The sequence below is a fragment of the Fragaria vesca genome, linkage group LG1 (genome assembly GCF_000184155.1).
Source record: "Fragaria vesca subsp. vesca linkage group LG1, FraVesHawaii_1.0, whole genome shotgun sequence".
In the NCBI taxonomy this organism is placed as follows: domain Eukaryota; kingdom Viridiplantae; phylum Streptophyta; class Magnoliopsida; order Rosales; family Rosaceae; genus Fragaria; species Fragaria vesca.
The window spans coordinates 10,570,427-10,588,608 of NC_020491.1; the positions used below are offsets into that span (position 1 = coordinate 10,570,427).

The 18,182-nt window shown below is 39.0% G+C and overlaps 3 protein-coding genes across 3 annotated transcripts; 2 read left to right on the forward strand and 1 right to left on the reverse strand.

Moving 5' to 3' along the window:
• The first annotated feature begins 7,461 nt into the window (after positions 1 to 7,461).
• On the forward strand, positions 7,462 to 9,803 carry LOC101310739 (probable WRKY transcription factor 15-like). Its single transcript, XM_004287958.1, has 3 exons — positions 7,462 to 8,136; positions 8,250 to 8,375; positions 8,494 to 9,803. The coding sequence occupies exons 1-3, from the start codon at positions 7,463 to 7,465 to the stop codon at positions 8,651 to 8,653; spliced, it is 960 nt and encodes a 319-aa protein (XP_004288006.1). The 5' UTR covers position 7,462; the 3' UTR covers positions 8,654 to 9,803.
• A 3,322-nt stretch (positions 9,804 to 13,125) lies between these two features.
• LOC101312491 (tRNA-dihydrouridine(16/17) synthase [NAD(P)(+)]-like) lies at positions 13,126 to 14,948 on the forward strand. Its single transcript, XM_004289158.1, has 3 exons — positions 13,126 to 13,491; positions 13,571 to 13,677; positions 13,905 to 14,948. The coding sequence occupies exons 1-3, from the start codon at positions 13,126 to 13,128 to the stop codon at positions 14,650 to 14,652; spliced, it is 1,221 nt and encodes a 406-aa protein (XP_004289206.1). The 3' UTR covers positions 14,653 to 14,948.
• A 112-nt stretch (positions 14,949 to 15,060) lies between these two features.
• On the reverse strand, positions 15,061 to 17,775 carry LOC101311031 (probable iron/ascorbate oxidoreductase DDB_G0283291-like). Its single transcript, XM_004287959.1, has 11 exons — positions 17,633 to 17,775; positions 17,431 to 17,546; positions 17,151 to 17,333; positions 16,969 to 17,036; positions 16,314 to 16,372; positions 16,089 to 16,227; positions 15,937 to 15,956; positions 15,803 to 15,849; positions 15,612 to 15,692; positions 15,443 to 15,532; positions 15,061 to 15,313 (listed from the first exon to the last, which is right to left on the reverse strand). The coding sequence occupies exons 1-11, from the start codon at positions 17,664 to 17,666 to the stop codon at positions 15,185 to 15,187; spliced, it is 966 nt and encodes a 321-aa protein (XP_004288007.1). The 5' UTR covers positions 17,667 to 17,775; the 3' UTR covers positions 15,061 to 15,184.
• Positions 17,776 to 18,182: the final 407 nt, after the last annotated feature.

Consider the following 18,182-nt stretch of genomic DNA (forward strand, 5'->3'; position numbering starts at 1 on the left):
GAGAGAGAGAGAGAGAGAGNGAGNGAGAGAGAGAGAGAGAGATTATGTAGGCATAATTGGGGAAGAAGAGAGAAAAATAGAGTTCTAGATCTGGAGATCCCTTCAGCCTTGGGAAGTCTTGATATTTATAGACACTTGGTGGTATGCCAAGACACTTGGTACACTTGGTGATAGTTTAAGAAAGACTTTGAATGCTAGGTTAGACATCTCACTATTATTTACGTGTAAGGATCATCTTTATTTCTAGAATAATGGTTTGGTGGAAGCCAAGACACTTGGTGATAGTTTAAGAAAGATTTTGAATGTTAAGTTAGGCATCTCACTATTATTTACGTGTGAGGATCATATTTATTTCTCGAATAATGATTTGGGTGCGTTGAAAGGTTAGAGTCATACGTGACTCTTTGACATTTCAACGCTTCCTACATAGAATGGGTTGAAAAGTGAAGTTTCATTATCGAACCAAATTATGAATCAACAATCACATCCGTTTCCGTTTGCATGCTATATCGAACGGTATAGAAAAATTTCCCGTATATTTATTGGCTGAGGTGTTGCTTCGTGAATCCTAACCCTATTTAGGGTTTTATTTCCACGCTTTACTGCGCCTTCACTCTTCTTCCCTCTCGGCCTTGTTCTTCGTTCTTCAGAATTCCACTTTGTACTCGCGATCGGAATCATCTGGCGAACCTCATCACTGATCATCGTAGGGGGCCAGGCCAGTGTCTCCTATTCTCGTTTCTCGATCCGTGGCTACATTATTCAGTAAACTAATGGATCAGAAACAAGAAACTTCAAAATTGAAGGCATCAACGTTTACATTAGGTCATACATCTTACTTATGTTATTCTGAAAAGTTTGGATATTCGTAGTTTCCTCTCACAAATTATCCCGTACTGTTTTAAGACAAATAGATCGGTAGTGGTTCAAAAATTTGTCGGGGATACACTTACTCCGGCTAGTCGGCTTCTTTAGAAATTTTAATTGCTAATCGCATGTTGTAACTTTGGCTAAACGAAGACAAAGATTTGACATTTTGTTTTGAAATTGGTTTCTAAATGTACTGACCAGGCTGCTAATGGGGACCGGATCAGTGAACTACCTGATTGTGTTCTCTGAGTAAGTTGCCGATGCGACACTTGACGAAAACCAGTGTACTGTCAAAACGATGGCTACGGCTCTGGGGGTTGAGGAGAAATCTTATTTTTGATTTTGAGCAGATGTGCGATGACGTCGTTGATAAAGTCATAAAACTGTTGAGAATGTAGGTTTCAGGAATGACTTCGAATACAAGCACTATGAGAAACGAGTAGTCCATTTCATGGAGACTTTTCCAAGAGAGAAGATAGACTCCTTAACAATAGGATACTCTGGTGATGAAGCTTCCACAAATCAGTAGTACATCGTTAATGTATGTGTTAGGCATGCTATTCCAAACGGAGTTGAACAGGTTAAATTGATTTCTCTGAAAATGCTGCCGCAGTGGACGCCTAGTTTCCCTCGTTGGATGTTTCCTGTGTCACGTCACGAAACTATAGTTTCTTCAACTCTGAAGCACTTACATCTACGTTATTTTGCTCTTAAAGCCACGTCCGGATTTTACTGGATTTCACAATTTGGAATCTCTTGAATTGGACTGTACAGAAGTTAACAAAGATTTGTTTGAATCTGTTCTCTCCAATCCTGTCATACCGCTTAGAGTTTTGCGCCTGAAAAACTGCCGGTTTGAATATGATTTGAAGGTTGTTAATCCATCCCTTAAACATTTTGAGATGATCCGACTGTACGTGTGCACCTAGGAAGTCTGACACTTTCTGCCATGAAACTCACTGTTTTCGAATATCACTCCTTCTGCAAGTTAGAGAGGAACGTTTTCCTGAATGCACCACGTATGTCGGACTTGTACTTTCACAGATTGGCTGAGAATAAAATACCTGCTCTATTGTCACAATCCAATGCTGCACAGGTTGAGATCTTAACCTGCGGATTATTTTCTGAAAAGGTAAGGAAAAGGTCGGAATCTAGATTATATTTGCTTTATATTGCTTCTGTAGCGCCTACTTCTTTATAATGTATTTGCATATATACGCAGATTCTGGTAATGCCAAGAAGTACAATCCAATTTTGGAATCTCAAGCAATTGGAGCTGACTGTCGAGATTATTGATGATCTTGAAGAAGGTTTAGATGTGTTGTTAGTTTTCTCCTTCCTCAAGGCTTCCCCGCTTCTGCAAAGTTCAAATTTAGGGTAAATACCGGTCTGAATATTATGTTACAGTCGCTGCGATGAAATTCACATTTCACTATTCATACATGTACTTTATTCTTATTTGATTCCTTTGATTGTCACACTCCATCTGTGTTGTAAATCTTTGTAGCGTTTGTCATCTGCTTTTGTCGTCTCTCCAAAGGCAAGTGAAAGTGAAAGAACTTAAAGAAGTTGAAATCCTTGGATGTGAAGGCAACTGGTGCAAAATTGAACTCGCTATCTATGTGATGCAAAGGGCGCAGTGTCTTGATAAACTTGTCTTCAACCCTTCCGCAAGTCACTATCCAGCAGATGGGGAATGGCTAAAGTCATTCCAGTATTGGTCATGGCTAGAGTGGCGCCGAGAAACAGTACGGAGAAAGCATCAAGCTAAAGTTCCTGCAAGTGTAGAATTAGTATTGTTATGAGCCTACGTTAGGGCAATGCAAATTGCAAGTTCAGAACTAGTATTATTGTTATTTGACTAAATCAATTTAAAAGTGCTCTTTATATTGTCTTTATTTGATTGTTTGTCCTACAAACATGAAGACCAAGTTTGAAATTAACAAACGCCTCAGAAGCTTTCATCGTGGAAGACAGAAATTGGTTGATGCTATAATCTTTTAGTTTCAAATTGATAAATGATCAATTGATGAGAACCTCAATTTGAATTGAAATTGATAGCAACTTAATCAAACTAATCCACTATGCCTATATACAGAGAGCAAAAAGAAGAGAGAGCAGTGGTAAGAAGAGAGCTGAAAGGAGAGAGTTCACACAAGGCCAAAGCTCTACAACATCGAGTCCTCACAGCTTTCTGAGGGAAGCTTTCAAGCTCAAATTTAGGGCCTGTCTGAATATTATGCTACAGTTACTGCGATGAAATTCACATTTCACTGTTCATACAACAAAACAGTCTATACAAGTACTTTATTCTTGTCTCAGAGCCTCAGAGGTATTACTATGTGTTTCTCTATGCATGTTTGACTCCATTTATTTTACCTCTTATTTGATTTCCTTTAATTTGATTAATGTCGTTGTAAATCTTTGTAGCGTTTGTCATCTGCTCCTGGCGTCGATCTCCCAGAAGGCAGATGAAAGTGAAAGACGGAAATTGCCAAAATTGAATTCGCTATTTACATGATGCAAAGGGCGCAGTGTCTTGATAACCCTGTCTTCAACCCCTCCCTAGGTCATCATCCTGCAGATATGGATTAAGATAAATCTTATAAAAAAGGCTATGATCGGCCAAAGTCGACTTTGGCCGATTGGCTAGTGTCGGGTCGGGAAATAGTCTGGAAAGAGCTTCAAGCTAAAGTTCCTGCAAGTATAGAACTAGTGTTGTTATGAGCTTAAAAATGCTTACGGATTCAAATATACATTTAAGGATATCCAGATTAATGCTAAAGTTCTTCTATCTTATATATATCTACCGGGAAGGGACGTCTTTCGCAAATTTGATTAGTTGTACTTGGCTCCTCCGATCAAATTTGTTTGGTCTTGCCGGAGACTGATGAGCAGGTTAATTTGGGTGCGAATGACTAGTTTTCTATATTCTGTCACACTTGAATATATAAATCCATTCAAAAATCAAACATGTCGATGGTTTTTCGTCGACCCTACTGTCTCTTTGTTCATACACATCATTATTTGATATAGGATATAGACAGATTCACATGATCGACTTGCCTGCAATGCCTCATCACTATGAGCCATAATGAAAGTCTTTCTTACCTAATTGGTCAGCGTATAACAACACATGCAAGCTTCTCCCATAGAAATCCATATTCATTTTCCACGAGATACATGATGTATCGTATTATATATTGACTAGTTGAACCATTTGTCTAGTGACATAAAACTTATACTTGTAGAGGACTCTTCAACCACTATGATAGATGTTGTCTTCGATCTCCAAATTGATTTGGTGTAAAACACCAGATCCTTTTGTGTCATGTTTATCTTAACACACATATACCACACCAAAGTTTTGTCAACTCTAATACCTCCTTTTTAATGCCTAATCTAGCTACACTGTATCATTTTACGGACTATATAAATAATTAACAAGATAAAATATTCACGTGACGTAATTTAGAATACACAATCTAACGACAACCATATTATCATAGTCAATTGCGCTAAATTTTCTAATTTGTTCACAAATTTCTTTTTGTAGAACTCCATGGCAATAGGGGATTTGGGGGAGCTTCGTGAATAAAATCAGACCAAAGCCAGCCAAACTGGTCTCTAGCTAGCTAATAACAACCAAATAACCACCTAGATATCAAAAACCCTAATGCGCAGCTCTCTTTGACGCAAAACTAAGAGCGCCGCTCACCCTAGTATCTCTGATCCAGTCTTGTCCTCCAAACCTCACCAATTTATCTGCAATCCCTATCCATTTCATCCTCATGTTGAAGTCAATTGACGAAGTCACCGCCAGTTATGCGACTTCCCTTGCACTGGTCGATGATGGGGTTCTTGTTGTCTCGCGCTGGTTAGAAGCTAATCTCCATCAATCGAGACATGGCTGCGAGGTGGTGGATTCTATGTGAATGGCGGCGATCTCTGCACCGACTAAAAAGATCTGGCAGCCACCGGACTTGGCTACGTGCAAGGCTGGAGAACTCCCAAGGGGGTTTTAGGCTTGGACTCGGGCCACTGGGCTTGAGTTTGAGTTTGAATCCAAGAGTGTTGGGCCTCTTCAACTTGAAGACTTGATGATGGTACCGGCATGGTCAAAGATGCTAGTGATGAAGCTGTCGAGGTCGTTGTCAGCACGATCAGAGTTTTTCGACAAGCGACGATGCACATCTGCTAGGGTTTGGGGTTGGACTTGAGTTCTTGGGCTTGAGTCTAACCTCAAGACTATAAAAGTCAGATTTGAAATTGAGCTGTTAAGCCTGATCTCAACCTGGCTGTGGCTTAATTAGCGGTTGGATAGCTTGGCAAACTATGCGAGTTAGCTGCAACTAGATGGATGCATAGGGCTTACAGTACCGCAATTGAGCGCATTGGCTCTGGTTTTAAGTTTCTTTGGTATCTTGTTTTGTATCTAGTTTAATCCTCTGTCAAACTCACTTGAATAAGTAAGCTCATTATCTAATGCAATGATGCCTTGATGTCATTATGGCCTAAATTTATTAATGAAATATTGTACCTTTCAAAAAAAAAAAAAAACTTGTCTCTAGCTCGTGGAGTTTTCAAACCATGTTTTAGTCAAACTAATTAAGGGTTAAATTGTTGCGACTTCTAGAAAGAATTGTGAATTAAAACACTATGCTTCTAAAATGTGCTACCGAGCTTCTAAAATGATTTTACCATGGGCTCTTGTGTGGTTACTTACTAACAACCATTTACAGAGGTAAACATTGGTCACCCACAAGTTACTGCCTCAATGAGTCAGCTAAGTCAAAGTGTAGGCAGCCAAGTGAGCCAACTCGAAGACGTCTCTTCACCTGAATGGCTCAATGTCATTTCTTCCTCAATTTCCCTCTTTGACTTTTCTGTAGCTACGTAGTCAATACTCAATACCCCCGACCCCCGAGTCACCCTCACACGTGCTTCCTCTCGTACGCATGCAACCACATACATTATTATAACCAATTTTAATTTGGTCTCATTTTTTTGTTTTTGTTTCCTTGGTCCTTAATATAAAATGTCGACCAGGAGAATATTGATTGAGGAGGACCCGAATAAATTGACTCTTAGTTACGGAGTAATTAGTGTAATTAGTTTGATTAAAGTATTTGGATTATAAATCCAACGCCTGCAAAACCTAAAATTTAATAGGCACCTAGAATTCTACAAGGCTGCAACTAGAAGCAACCAAATTTTCTTGAACATTTGCTCGTTTTGTTCTCAATATTTTTTAGCAGCAACCTTTTTGATCGACTTCTATTATTATTAGAGCTATGTTTAGCTCATTTGAAGAAATTAAGTAACTTTTAATTTTTGTATTATACTTTTTCTGGCTTAGAACATGAGTATGTGAACGTGACTGGATGTCAAATATATTGTAGTGTTTATGTTTAATTGTGCTCAATTATCGTTTGATCTGGATTTAACATTGGATAATAATAAAGAAAATAAGTAAAATCTCATTATCTTATGGTTCTCCTTTGTATAATTCAAGCTAGCATTTCCCGTTTCATCAGTCGATCAATATCATAATGAAATTAATGAATACCTGAGACGATCTTAGGTTTCATCAGACTTTTAATTTTATGATTTTTCTCGTTCAAGTGGATGTGAAACTTTAAGTTATATATGTATCATCTCATTCACTCATTAAACAGTGGAACATAATAAAACTTTGTCTAAATTTACAATACTTTGATACAGGTGAATCACCTAACAGTAATTAGTGAACTAAACTGCAAAACAAACAGAGATTCCGCAAAACACAACAGATTATTGTGGAACAACACTCCCCCATTGACCAGTTCACATGCACCAACCTAATTCACAAACACACAACTCCAAAATATCACTATCCCCAAAAGTCACCCCCAACCCTAACGTTTCTTCCAATCTAAATTCTAACCAGCTTCAACCTCCTCCCTCCATTCCCATCCAACCCAGTAAGTCAGTGAACCCTGAAAACTTACCAACAGACAAAGTCAACTCTCTCGTCCTCCCCATCTACTAAATTATTAGTCACATTCACACACCATCGAGATCACACCACTCAATCACACAGTTCACACTACCCCCTTGACCCTCTCCTATCATTTTTAAATTTTAACAAGATTACGTACACTCTCTCAACACGTTGTTACAAATTTCTTCAAAACTATCAATATTTCCGTTGATAGTATATCGATAGAAACTAATATCCACGGAAACTAATATCCGTCCACAATTTATCAAATCTCAATTGAAATAAAATGACCTTGTTAAAATGTCCGAAGTATACCGAAATTTTCATCGAAATCAAAATTTATTTATTTATGAAGATGAAGGTCAATATCCGACACCGAGCATCAAAAAAATGTAAGATAATGAAAAATGAATCGTGCATGACAAAGTGTGTGTGGTTGGATCTTATTCGCAACTACATGTTGACGGCAAAGTGCTAGCGTGACAGCCCCGACAGTCACCCAAGTGGTCCACGTCATCATTTTGACCCTTCTTTTCCACACCCTTCCCTTTATCAACACCTCCTCCTCAATCCTTCTCCCACTTTTCTCTTCTTCTTCTCCCTTCAGAAATGGCCGTCGATTTCATGGGCTATAGAAACTTCTCCTCCGCCAAGCTCGAAGAAAACGCCGTCGTCCAGGAAGCCGCCTCCGGCCTCGAGAGCGTCGAGAAGCTCATACGCCTGCTTTCGTCATCTTCTTCGTCATCCCAGCAGAAACAAGATAGTAATAATAATAACAAGTACCACCACTCCATGGACATGGACTGCACCGCCGTCGCCGACGCCGCCGTCTCCAAGTTCAAGAAAGTCATTTCCCTCCTCGGCCGCACCCGCACCGGCCACGCCCGCTTCCGCCGCGCCCCTCTGGGACCCACTCATGACTCCTCCTCCACTAGGGTCTACCATGCGACGCCGATCCAGCAGATCCCTCCGCCGCCGCCCGCGGTGGTGATGCACCACATGGAGCAGGGGACTAAAGACTCGTCAACCACTATTAACTTCTCGTCGTACTCCTCCGCTGCTACGACATCGTTTATGTCGTCGTTGACTGGCGACTCGGACAGCAAGCAGCAGCACCCCATGTCGTCTTCCGCTTTCCAAATTACCAACATGTCCCAGGTCTCTTCCGCCGGAAAGCCGCCGCTTTCTTCGGCTTCGTTGAAGCGCAAGTGCAGCTCCGACACCTTGGGCTCCGGCAAATGCGGCGCCAGCTCCTCCGGTCGCTGCCATTGCTCTAAGAAAAGGTGCAGTCTTTTTCCGGCTAGTCTGTAATTTATTTTCTGATGTTAGCTTGATATGATTTGTATATAAAGATTAGATTTTGTTTGCTAAAATGAAATTGTGGGTTTTGTTACAGAAAGCTGAGATTGAAGAGGGTAGTGAGAGTTCCGGCGATAAGCTTAAAGATGGCGGATATTCCACCGGATGATTACTCTTGGAGAAAGTACGGGCAGAAACCCATCAAGGGCTCACCGCATCCTAGGTACAAAATTCTGACCATTTCGATAAAAATCGCTGATCTTGGTGTTCATTTGCTACGAAATTTGGTTCCATCTTTGTGAATTGGCGTGGTTTAATTTTGTGATCTATGTATGTAACAGGGGATACTACAAGTGCAGCAGTGTTAGAGGGTGCCCGGCTCGTAAACATGTAGAAAGAGCTTTGGATGATCCATCGATGCTAGTAGTGACATATGAAGCAGAGCACAATCATTCTCTCAATATTGCAGAGGCCTCCAATCTCATCCTAGAATCGAGTTAGATCAACAAAAAGCCTCTGTCTATGAGTTTGAGCTTCTTTTAGATGGAAAAATCAATGGTAGAGATGTACTAGCTAGTAGTAGTAGACGTTACTGTAGCTGGGCTCGGACTCGGTTCAATCTCGAAGGAGATAGAGTGAGTTTGGTTAATCAATTAGTTCATGTCTTCATGAATCAAAATCATTATCATCCTGTACAATATGGGATTCCTTCTTCTTTGCTCCTCCTCAAAAACACTGTGAATTATTTTAGTCCTTTAACAAAAGAAATGAGAATGGTGGTGGATTTGGTGATCTAGTCTGAAAAAGAGAAAGTGGGTGTTTTTGGGTTGTGGTTGATATTTTGCAGCTTTCTATTTGTCGTTGCTTTTGCTTTGGGTCTTCTCCTTCTTTGGATGCCTACTACTACATAATCTCTGGTTGCTTTCTTCCTCCATTACCATAACCACAAAGCTTTTTCAAATCAAAGAAATAAAAGTAGGAGAATTCAAGGAAATGAAAGGGACTAGGTCAAAGAATGATAAAGAAGTGGACCAACATGTCGTTTTGGTTACGGTTGACCAAAGCAATTTCTGGGGTTGGACAGTTGCCGGTTCCAAACGGCTAATTTATTGCCACAATTATCAGCAAGGGTTTCGACTACTTCAAATTCTCCTATCATGACATACTTCACACCAAAAGTGGTCTAGTCGTCGGGCATCAGCCATGTGAAACTTTTTAATCCGAGTTTGATTGACAAGCCATTATGCCGTAATGTATTGTCGGAGCATTTAACATGTATCTAGTGTTAATTTACGACTATGTGTTGATATTTTTTGTACATTACAAGCTTATTTGTGTATTTGATACCGCCGGAGGCCGTGAACAATTTCTTGATTAGGAGAAGGTGGGAGATGGGTTTGAGAGGGAAACAGAGGCTTCTATAAATTAAAAACTGTTGGTTGGTGTTTGGTTTCTGGAAAAAGGTTGAGATCAAATGGGAGGGAATTGGAAGAAAATAGTTGGCCTACAAAAGGGTTCCAAAGTCCTCCAGACAAAGGTGTTGGACCTAGTAGCAGAATTAATGTTCAAGTCAAACTTTGTGGGTGCTCTCAATTATTTTTATCTTCTTGTTTGTATATACCTTGGCCTGAAAGCCAGATCTGCAGTGGGGAAGAAGATTGAATCTCAAGTCAATTTTTGTGGGTGTGAAGTTGATTATTTTTGAGCATTTTCTGGGGACCCTTGTATAATGTTTCACTAATTTGGTCTTGTTAGCTTTGGCATAGTCTCCAAAATCAACCTTGCCATCAAAGCATGGTCCTCCAAGGTACTACATCGTTATCAACTACTCATTCACATGTGGTTGCCTCAAGCACAGAAATCCATTTCTGCACCTCCTAGTTCACAAGAACTCCCACAAGAACCTGGATAATCAAAACTGATAAAAACACTTATCACACTTCTATATCATTTCAAAATCCGAAATATCTATCTATCTCTACTATATTAGAAAATGAGGCGCTCATTTGGTGTCTTTGATAAAATCTTTTTTTGAATTACCCAAAAAACCAAGGTAGTAGAAATTTCTTAAAGACTAAAAATAATATTTACTATGAGCATAACCGTAAAACACCATTAAAATTTTAAGGAGAAAAAAATGACGTGGTTTATTCCCATTTTTGGTGGAGCAGTTATCTAAGAAATAAGATAATCATATTCATTCTACTTTAAGTGAAGCAGTTCAAGCTAAACTTCTCCCATTTTATAAACTCACGTGCAGATACACGGGTAAAAAGGCTAGTCTTAATTAAGCCAAAAGGATTCTAAGATGGTTAAATTTTTAAACTACCTAAAATACCCTCTATTGATTAAAATTTCAAATAAGGATTTTAAAAATCATGGGTAGAATAGACAACTTAACTGTCAGTTTTTTTATTTTTTAAATTTAAATCCTTCTTTTAGGGAGAAAAAAGTGGGAGAGATAAGAGTGATGGTTAAACCAGTAAATTGAAAATAAAAAAAATAAAAAAGAATGGTGATTATTGACTATTTCATAACGAGTTAATTTAATTTTTTTTTTGTGACTCTAAAGTTTCAATATTTCAATGAACTATACTTCACGATACGGTCGCTCGGGTCAATTTTAAGAAAAGAATCATTGTTAGGAAACATGTTACGAATTAACTGCATATCTACTGAGGTTTGATATTAATTCAAATGAAGGTGAAACATCAAATACAAAACATTCTGTTGACACATGTATTTGCATCAATGGTGATTATTGCTTTGTTAGGGGAAGTCAAGCCCTAGTCTTTTCAAACCACCTTTATCCACTCAATAATCATTGTTATTTAGCAATAATGATCTTTGGAGACCAAATCCAAATTGCTAAGTATCAAACCAAACTTTTGACCAACCTAATGAGAAGCTTAGGATCCCCTAATTTCCAGATAGAATTTATCTTAACGAGTGACACTTGAGTCTGGTTTCAATAATTGAAAAACTATCAAATTTTCAAGTAAAATAAGTTTTTGGACTAAATCAGTCCAATTTTAATTTAAGAAACCTACAAGATTCTTGGTTCGAGGATGAGCCGTTGCATCATTTGGCTTCTGAAATAGGCAGATTTCCTGCAGTCCAATGTTGAAGAGCAAAACCAGTATTCAATCTCATCAAATCTCCATGGGGTTCACATTTTCTGGAACAACGTACGTAGTCAACAACAATATCACATTCACACATTGAATAATGTCATTCTTCTTATTCGCATATTTGAAAATCAAACTGGTCTCTTTCATTGCATAAGCAAAGTTGAATTCTCTCACTGTGGAACATTCATCACCAACTGGTAAACCTACACTAGCCTTTTTGAGATAAAAACCAGATACGAATGGATTTGAAAGGTTCGTGCTTTCTTCAACAGTTCACTCTATGAGTGAAGACAGACTTGACCCACGTACCTAACAACACCACAAAATCTCTGATCTAGCATCAGCTTCATGCTTCACATTCTTTGAATGGTTCATGAGAAATTTCATCCAAATTTTTTTTCTGGTGCTAAACTTCGCAGGAGCGGCTCTGACCGAATCTTCATACAGAAGAAAGGGTCCAAGTAGAGGTAGCCATATTCAAATAACGATATCCAAGCAGGGTCATCAGCAGCATTGTTTGTTTCACTATGACAATGCTAAAGAAATTGACAGCATTTTGACTGAGTTAAGGAAAATGACTAACATATTAGAATGACTAACGTTTCCAAGACTAGTAGATGTTTTACACATTCAAAACACTGACCCTAACAATGCGTTCAAATTTCTTAGGATACTGAAAAAAATTCTTTCTTGGAGTTTAATGACTCAACACCATATGAGACTCAGTACACTTATGATGTGATTACAACTAATAACAATCATATATTTTGGAATATGAAAGGCATACTGAAGAAGTTATGAACTGCCAAGTTTGGTCAAAGACTTGGACGAGTCGTTATCATGGTGACGACCCAAGTGATAAAATAGTATGAGGTTCATATCCAAAACCAATTGGCAATAGATGAAGTGACTCATACCTTTATAAACTCATATGCAATGTCTCATATTCCCGATGTGGGATTGATATCTCAATACGCTCCCGCACGTGTGACGAATTTTCAAACCTAACACGTGGACAACATTTAGGGTTTACATGGAGTTCGTGTGGCATTTGGGTTTCACACGTGGACGTGAATAACCGCTCTGATACCATGACAAAGTAGTTTAGGGTTCACATCTAAAACCAATTGACAATGAGTGGAGTGATTTAAACCCTTATAAACCCACAAACAAGGTCTCATATTCCCGATGTGAGATTGATATCTCAACACCAAGATCAAACCCCCAACAAAGATCCCTTTCAAAAAAATAAAACCCCAACAAAGATCCAATTTTAAGAGAGACCTAATTGGTTCAATAATATTTCTCATCGAAATGTAGACCAAATTTTAGTTGCATTGATATAACTATTGTATTTTGTTAGTAACTCATTATCGTGAATTCGTGATATAGTTCGGATGGTAGATCTCGAATTATCATTTCTCACCGCCAAGGCAAATTGGAAATGCATCGTATTCCCATGTAAATGATATTTATCTAGTGCTATGTGTGGAATGCACGATAAAGTTCATGTGTACATTTTATGAGGTCGCGGTAAATTTTCTTGAACCGTAACTTATTTTAACGGTGACAAAATTTATAATCAAAGGCCCAAGTTGATCAAGAAAAATGAAGCCCAATAGATATTTTATTGGGTCCTATGGCTCGAATCAAATGACCTACCTTTTAAGCTTTAGACCAACAACGAGCATGAGTAACAAACTCAGAATCAGTTAGCAACTGTCCTCCTCCTTTACCAAGCCTAAAGGCGGCGGCGATGGGTTGCTCCTCTAATCCCATCGTCTCCTCATGAAATTTAAACTTCCCATTCTACCCCTCTCCTCTCTCAAACCCAAATCTCAAATGGCCTCACTCCTCACCGCGGCGGAGCCCCAAACCCGAACTCCTCACCCGTCGGACCCACCCGAAGACCTCGACGACGTCCTCTGCTCCGCCCAGCAACAAGCGGAGCAGCAGCAGTTGGCTTTGGCCGAAACGCCGCCGTCTCGGAGCTTGAGCGCCGAGTCGCGAATCGAGCGGGCATGGGCTCACTGGACGAAGCTGGGCCGGCCCAAGCTGATCGTGGCTCCGATGGTGGACAACTCCGAGCTCCCATTCCGGATGCTCTGCCGGAAGTACGGCGCCGACGCGGCGTACACGCCCATGCTTCACTCTCGGATTTTTAACGAGACTGAGAAGTATCGGAACCAGGAATTTACCACTTGCAAGGTAACTTTTTTGTGGTGATGATGTAAATGTAGAAGTTATTTACTAATTAGTAGAGTAACTTTGAGAGTAAAAATTGCAGGAGGATCGTCCGTTGTTTGTTCAGTTCTGTGCTAATGATCCTGAGGTTTTACTTGAAGCTGCAAAGAGAGTGGAGCCTTACTGTGATTATGTTGACATTAATTTAGGGTAAGACTTTGTTTTCGGCTTTTCGCTACTTGTTTGATACTAGCATTCATGTATAGCAAATCAAATTTAGATGGAAATGTTGTTTGATTATTTGGTTTAGTTTAGCACGATAACATGTCAATGCCTATTAAGAAGAAACTGCATTATCGATTTAGATAACTGTCTTGAGTAGGTGTTGATATAGAAAATGTGTGGATTGAAGGTTTTATATGAAATGTGTTGTTCAGGTGTCCGCAGAGAATTGCTAGGCGGGGGAACTATGGAGCCTTTTTGATGGATAAGCTTCCTCTTGTAAAATCTTTAGTGGAAAACTTGGTTGCCAACCTTCATGTCCCTGTGTCGTGCAAAATCCGCATTTTCCCGAAATTGGATGATACGATTAATTATGCTAGGATGCTAGAAGATGCTGGTTGCTCTCTTTTGGCTGTCCATGGGCGGACGAGAGATGAGAAGGATCAGAAGAAAGTGCGGGCCAACTGGGATGCCATCAAGGCTGTGAAGAATTCTGTCAAAATACCTGTGATTGCGAATGGGAATATAAGGCACCTGGATGATGCGCATGACTGTTTGAAATACACTGGTGCTGATGGGGTACTTTCCGCGGAGTCTCTTCTTGAGAATCCGGCGCTTTTTACTGGTTTTCGTACTGCTGAATGGGTTGAGGAGGGTGAAGAATGCAAGAAAGATCGGAAACTGGACCAGGCAGATCTTCTGGTGGAGTATCTGAAGCTTTGTGAACAATACCCTGTGCCGTGGCGTATGATTCGTGCTCATGTGCACAAGATGCTGGGAGACTGGTTCAGGATGCATCCACATATAAGAGAAGATTTCAATGCACAACACATTCTCACTTTTGAGTTTCTCTATAATATGGTAGATCGGCTTAGAGAGCTCGGTGAAGGAACTCCCCTTTATCTTAAGGATACTAATGCTGCAAGAATTCCAGAAAACGGGCTGGCTATGTCAGCTGTATGATAGTAATTGATCAAGTTACTGTGCTAGAATTACGAGGCTTGGCTTAGCCAGAACCAAGGATTAGGGTTTTCACTTGGTTTTTGTCATCAATTTTGCAGCTGTTCTAATGCCGTGGTTTATGTAACTCAACTGATACATGAGCAAAGGGAAGACACTCCCTTTTATGCTACATTCTTTTTGCTGATGATTTAGTGTAGTTAACTCTATGGTCATTCATGAAAGAGTTTCATTGTATTGATATCCCTTAAGTATTGATTTTTGTGGCTAGTGAATGATCTCAGTTTTGACTGGATTTGTGGAATGCCTAGTAAATCGATCGATATATTCTGTATTGTTTTCACTCTGATTTACCTCTGGTTTTATTCATAAGTTCTTTGCACTGTGCAGGTATATGAACAAAGACTTGTTCCAATAATTGTAAACTTTTGCAATCCTTTCTGAGATTACAAATTTACGAAGCCCCAAACAATGGGGCTGGTTATTGACTCGATAAAATCCAATCTGAGATAGTTTAAGGTCCTCTAAATTTCAACTAGTCAACGAAATTTGTTTGAACCTTGCTGACTAAATGCTCTCCATATACAGCTCTTTCAAATTTCTTAGTTCCACCTGTCTTCTGTTTGCAAATGTCCAAAGGCTCCACTGCTGTATCAAAGTTGGTCTGTTCATGCAACAAAAGCAAGTGCAGTAAATTTAAATACTGCGAGTGGTGAAAACCAGGCAAGGAAGAAGAAAAAAACATGGAATAAATGTCAATAAAGTGAATAAACAGGCCAATATCATTGCATACCTCATAAAAATATGCTACACAAACCCTGTATTTCGGGGAAGAGTTGATAACTTGATGCAAAGTTGACTCATACAAACCATTCGAGTAAATCTGCACTTTGTGACATAGATGAGAATGTGATACCGAATTCTCACCAATGTTATGAACAATATACTTGGGTGAATATTACCTTTAGCATGTCACCGATATTGCAGACGAATGTTCCAGGGACAGGAGGTGCTGATATCCACTCGCCCGACAGGTTTCTCACCTTTAGCAAATCATTTAGCTTGAATAACAGGATACAGACCAACAGACAGCTACAAACAAATTTTTTGTTTTCTTGAAGAGAAGCTACCATAGCAATCACTTTCTGTTTACCTGAAGTGCATTTATATCATCATCCTGATTAACCAATGTCAGCAAACCTGTTATGCAAATGCAACAAGATTAGATATGTGGGAGTTCTTAATTTCCTGCAATCATTGAAAGCCCTAAAGATCAAGAAACTTTACCATAATCCGTGTGAGCTCCACTGGTGTTGTTTGGCCAAACGAACAAAACCAGCACATGGAAGAAAAGAGAGATGAGGACATCAGTTTAGATAATATGTGAGCTAGATATGAAGGGAGAACTGGTAGAATAAGAACAGGTATTAGTGCGTTACCATCCAATGTCATTGCATAACTCTGGATAACCAATGAGACGCATCACCCAAAATGCATCACCAGCTCTTTTACCTTCAAATTCGTACGGTGATCCACCCAATGCCAAAGCAATTCCACGCATGATATTTTTCGAAAGTTCTGAAAGAAAAATGAAACAAATGGTTGTAGCCAGAAGAACATGGAAGGATAAACGGTAAGAAGTTGGTTTGTTGAGGAAAGCATGCCTGTGCAGAGGCTGATATATTCCTCCATCAGTATCTTGAACATTTGGGGATTAGTTGGCCTGCATACAGGTTAATAAGACTGAATGAGTAAACCCAGTAAAACTTTGGAAGCAATCCATCATTAAGCCCATAAAAAAGCTCAAAAAGAAGACAAAGATAGAGCCCCTACCTAAAAATGAATTTCAGAAGGAATAAACACATGGTTATATATGATGGTCACAATGAATAATAGGAAAAACAGCAGCACTGTGGAGTAAAATGTATGGAACTGAGATCTACAGGTGGAGATTATATACACATTGAAGTTGAAAACATTAGCACAAGTTTGCAAAATCAAGTTATAAGTGAACTTTAATCAATGGCTAATCAAGATGTTGGGGTTTTCACACCTCCAACCACTATGCAGAACTGTTCTTTATAAAGTCTTAATCTAAGTAGGCTAGAGCTACATTTGTTCAAAAGATTTGCTATACTAACTTAACAACGGTGATCTAACACCTAATTAAAGATATGATGTTAGATTAGCCAGGGACCTTTTACATTACATTAAAATGATCTAGTAAGCAAGATAAGTATAGGGGAGACATCCCAATGCCAACCCTATTCAGCATATGAAACTCTTTAAACCAAAGATTTAGTAGGGCAAGGTGCATACCATTGGTTACATCCTTCCATAGGTTTTCCAAGATCTCCATACATCCCTGGTTTCACTTCTTTATAGCACTAGTACAGATGAAACAAAAAGACATCAGTACGAAAAAAAGGGACACTAGATATGACCATAGCAGAGACCATGACTAATAATAACAAATACAGTAAGCAATGAATAAGACCTACATCAATTGCTTCATGTATGTCAGGTACACCTTTGGTTATGTTCTCCCCAATTCTCTGATACCCTCTGTACCCTTTTTCGGGAGTCATCTTGATCTTGGTTTTTTCCTCATATGGAAGCTCAAAGAATTTGTGGGTCAGATTCTTGACTTCTTTTAACAGAGTCTCAGGAATACCATGGCCTTTCTGGTCAATCACAGATCAAAAAGCACATAAAATTCAAGTTCTCAGGGATTCTTTCTTTCATGACTTAAAAGTATAAACAAAGAAGTAATTTAAGTACCACATAGAAAAAGCCTGCTTCTTTACAAGCTTGATCTAATTGCTTGACTACATGAGCAACACCTGGGTCTTGACCCATGTTGGGATCATCACACTTGGCCAGAAGAGGACCAATATCTGCACCATTGCAACACAGCTCTACAAGTTCAACAGAAATAGAAGCTAGGCACAACCAATAATCAAAGATGTCATCTTTTGTTTACCAATTATGGGTATGGACTTGAAGTCTGTGGCCATGGTGGTGACGATTGAGAGTTTGAGATTGATAATCTCTCACAGTTTTGCACTTCCAGATTCAACAGATGCTTAGTGGATTGGTGGGATGATGACTGTTATAATTTGTCTTGTATAACTTGGGTTTGTGACCGTTGATTCGACCCCAAAAAAAAAAAATAATAAAAAAACTTGGGTTTGTATGTCCTTGTTTTTGCTTGCGGCGGGTTCTATAATTTTCTACGGTTTGTTTTTGCTTTGAGCGGAGGGCCTTGCATGTGGAAGGCGAAAGTAACGCCAACGTCTATCCAATTTTTATTTTTATTTATTTTTTTTTTTTTCTCTATCAAAAGAATCATTTATATTATAAAGTAAAACTTACAACAATGGAGCATTATATGGTTTAGTTAAACCCTACATCATAGGGAAGAGTATCACACTCCAACTCAAATCAATTACACAAATCGGCAACTAAAACATGTCTATCCAATTTATTTCATCATTTTTGGAAATTGATTAATCTGGATTAAAATCAGTTTT

Bases quoted from the DNA above. Each gene is read 5' to 3' on its own strand.
- LOC101310739 (XM_004287958.1), top strand. From the start codon at position 7,463: ATGGCCGTCGATTTCATGGGCTATAGAAACTTCTCCTCCGCCAAGCTC. The intron at 8,137-8,249 runs GTGCAGTCTTTT...GTTTTGTTACAG, and splicing joins TGCCATTGCTCTAAGAAAAG to AAAGCTGAGATTGAAGAGGG. The intron at 8,376-8,493 runs GTACAAAATTCT...TGTATGTAACAG, and splicing joins AAGGGCTCACCGCATCCTAG to GGGATACTACAAGTGCAGCA.
- LOC101312491 (XM_004289158.1), top strand. From the start codon at position 13,126: ATGGCCTCACTCCTCACCGCGGCGGAGCCCCAAACCCGAACTCCTCAC. The intron at 13,492-13,570 runs GTAACTTTTTTG...TAAAAATTGCAG, and splicing joins AGGAATTTACCACTTGCAAG to GAGGATCGTCCGTTGTTTGT. The intron at 13,678-13,904 runs GTAAGACTTTGT...TGTGTTGTTCAG, and splicing joins TATGTTGACATTAATTTAGG to GTGTCCGCAGAGAATTGCTA.
- LOC101311031 (XM_004287959.1), bottom strand. From the start codon at position 17,666: ATGGCCACAGACTTCAAGTCCATACCCATAATTG. The intron at 17,334-17,430 runs GTACTTAAATTA...GTGATTGACCAG, and splicing joins AAGCAGGCTTTTTCTATGTG to AAAGGCCATGGTATTCCTGA. The intron at 15,957-16,088 runs GTAACGCACTAA...AAACAACACCAG, and splicing joins TTATGCAATGACATTGGATG to TGGAGCTCACACGGATTATG.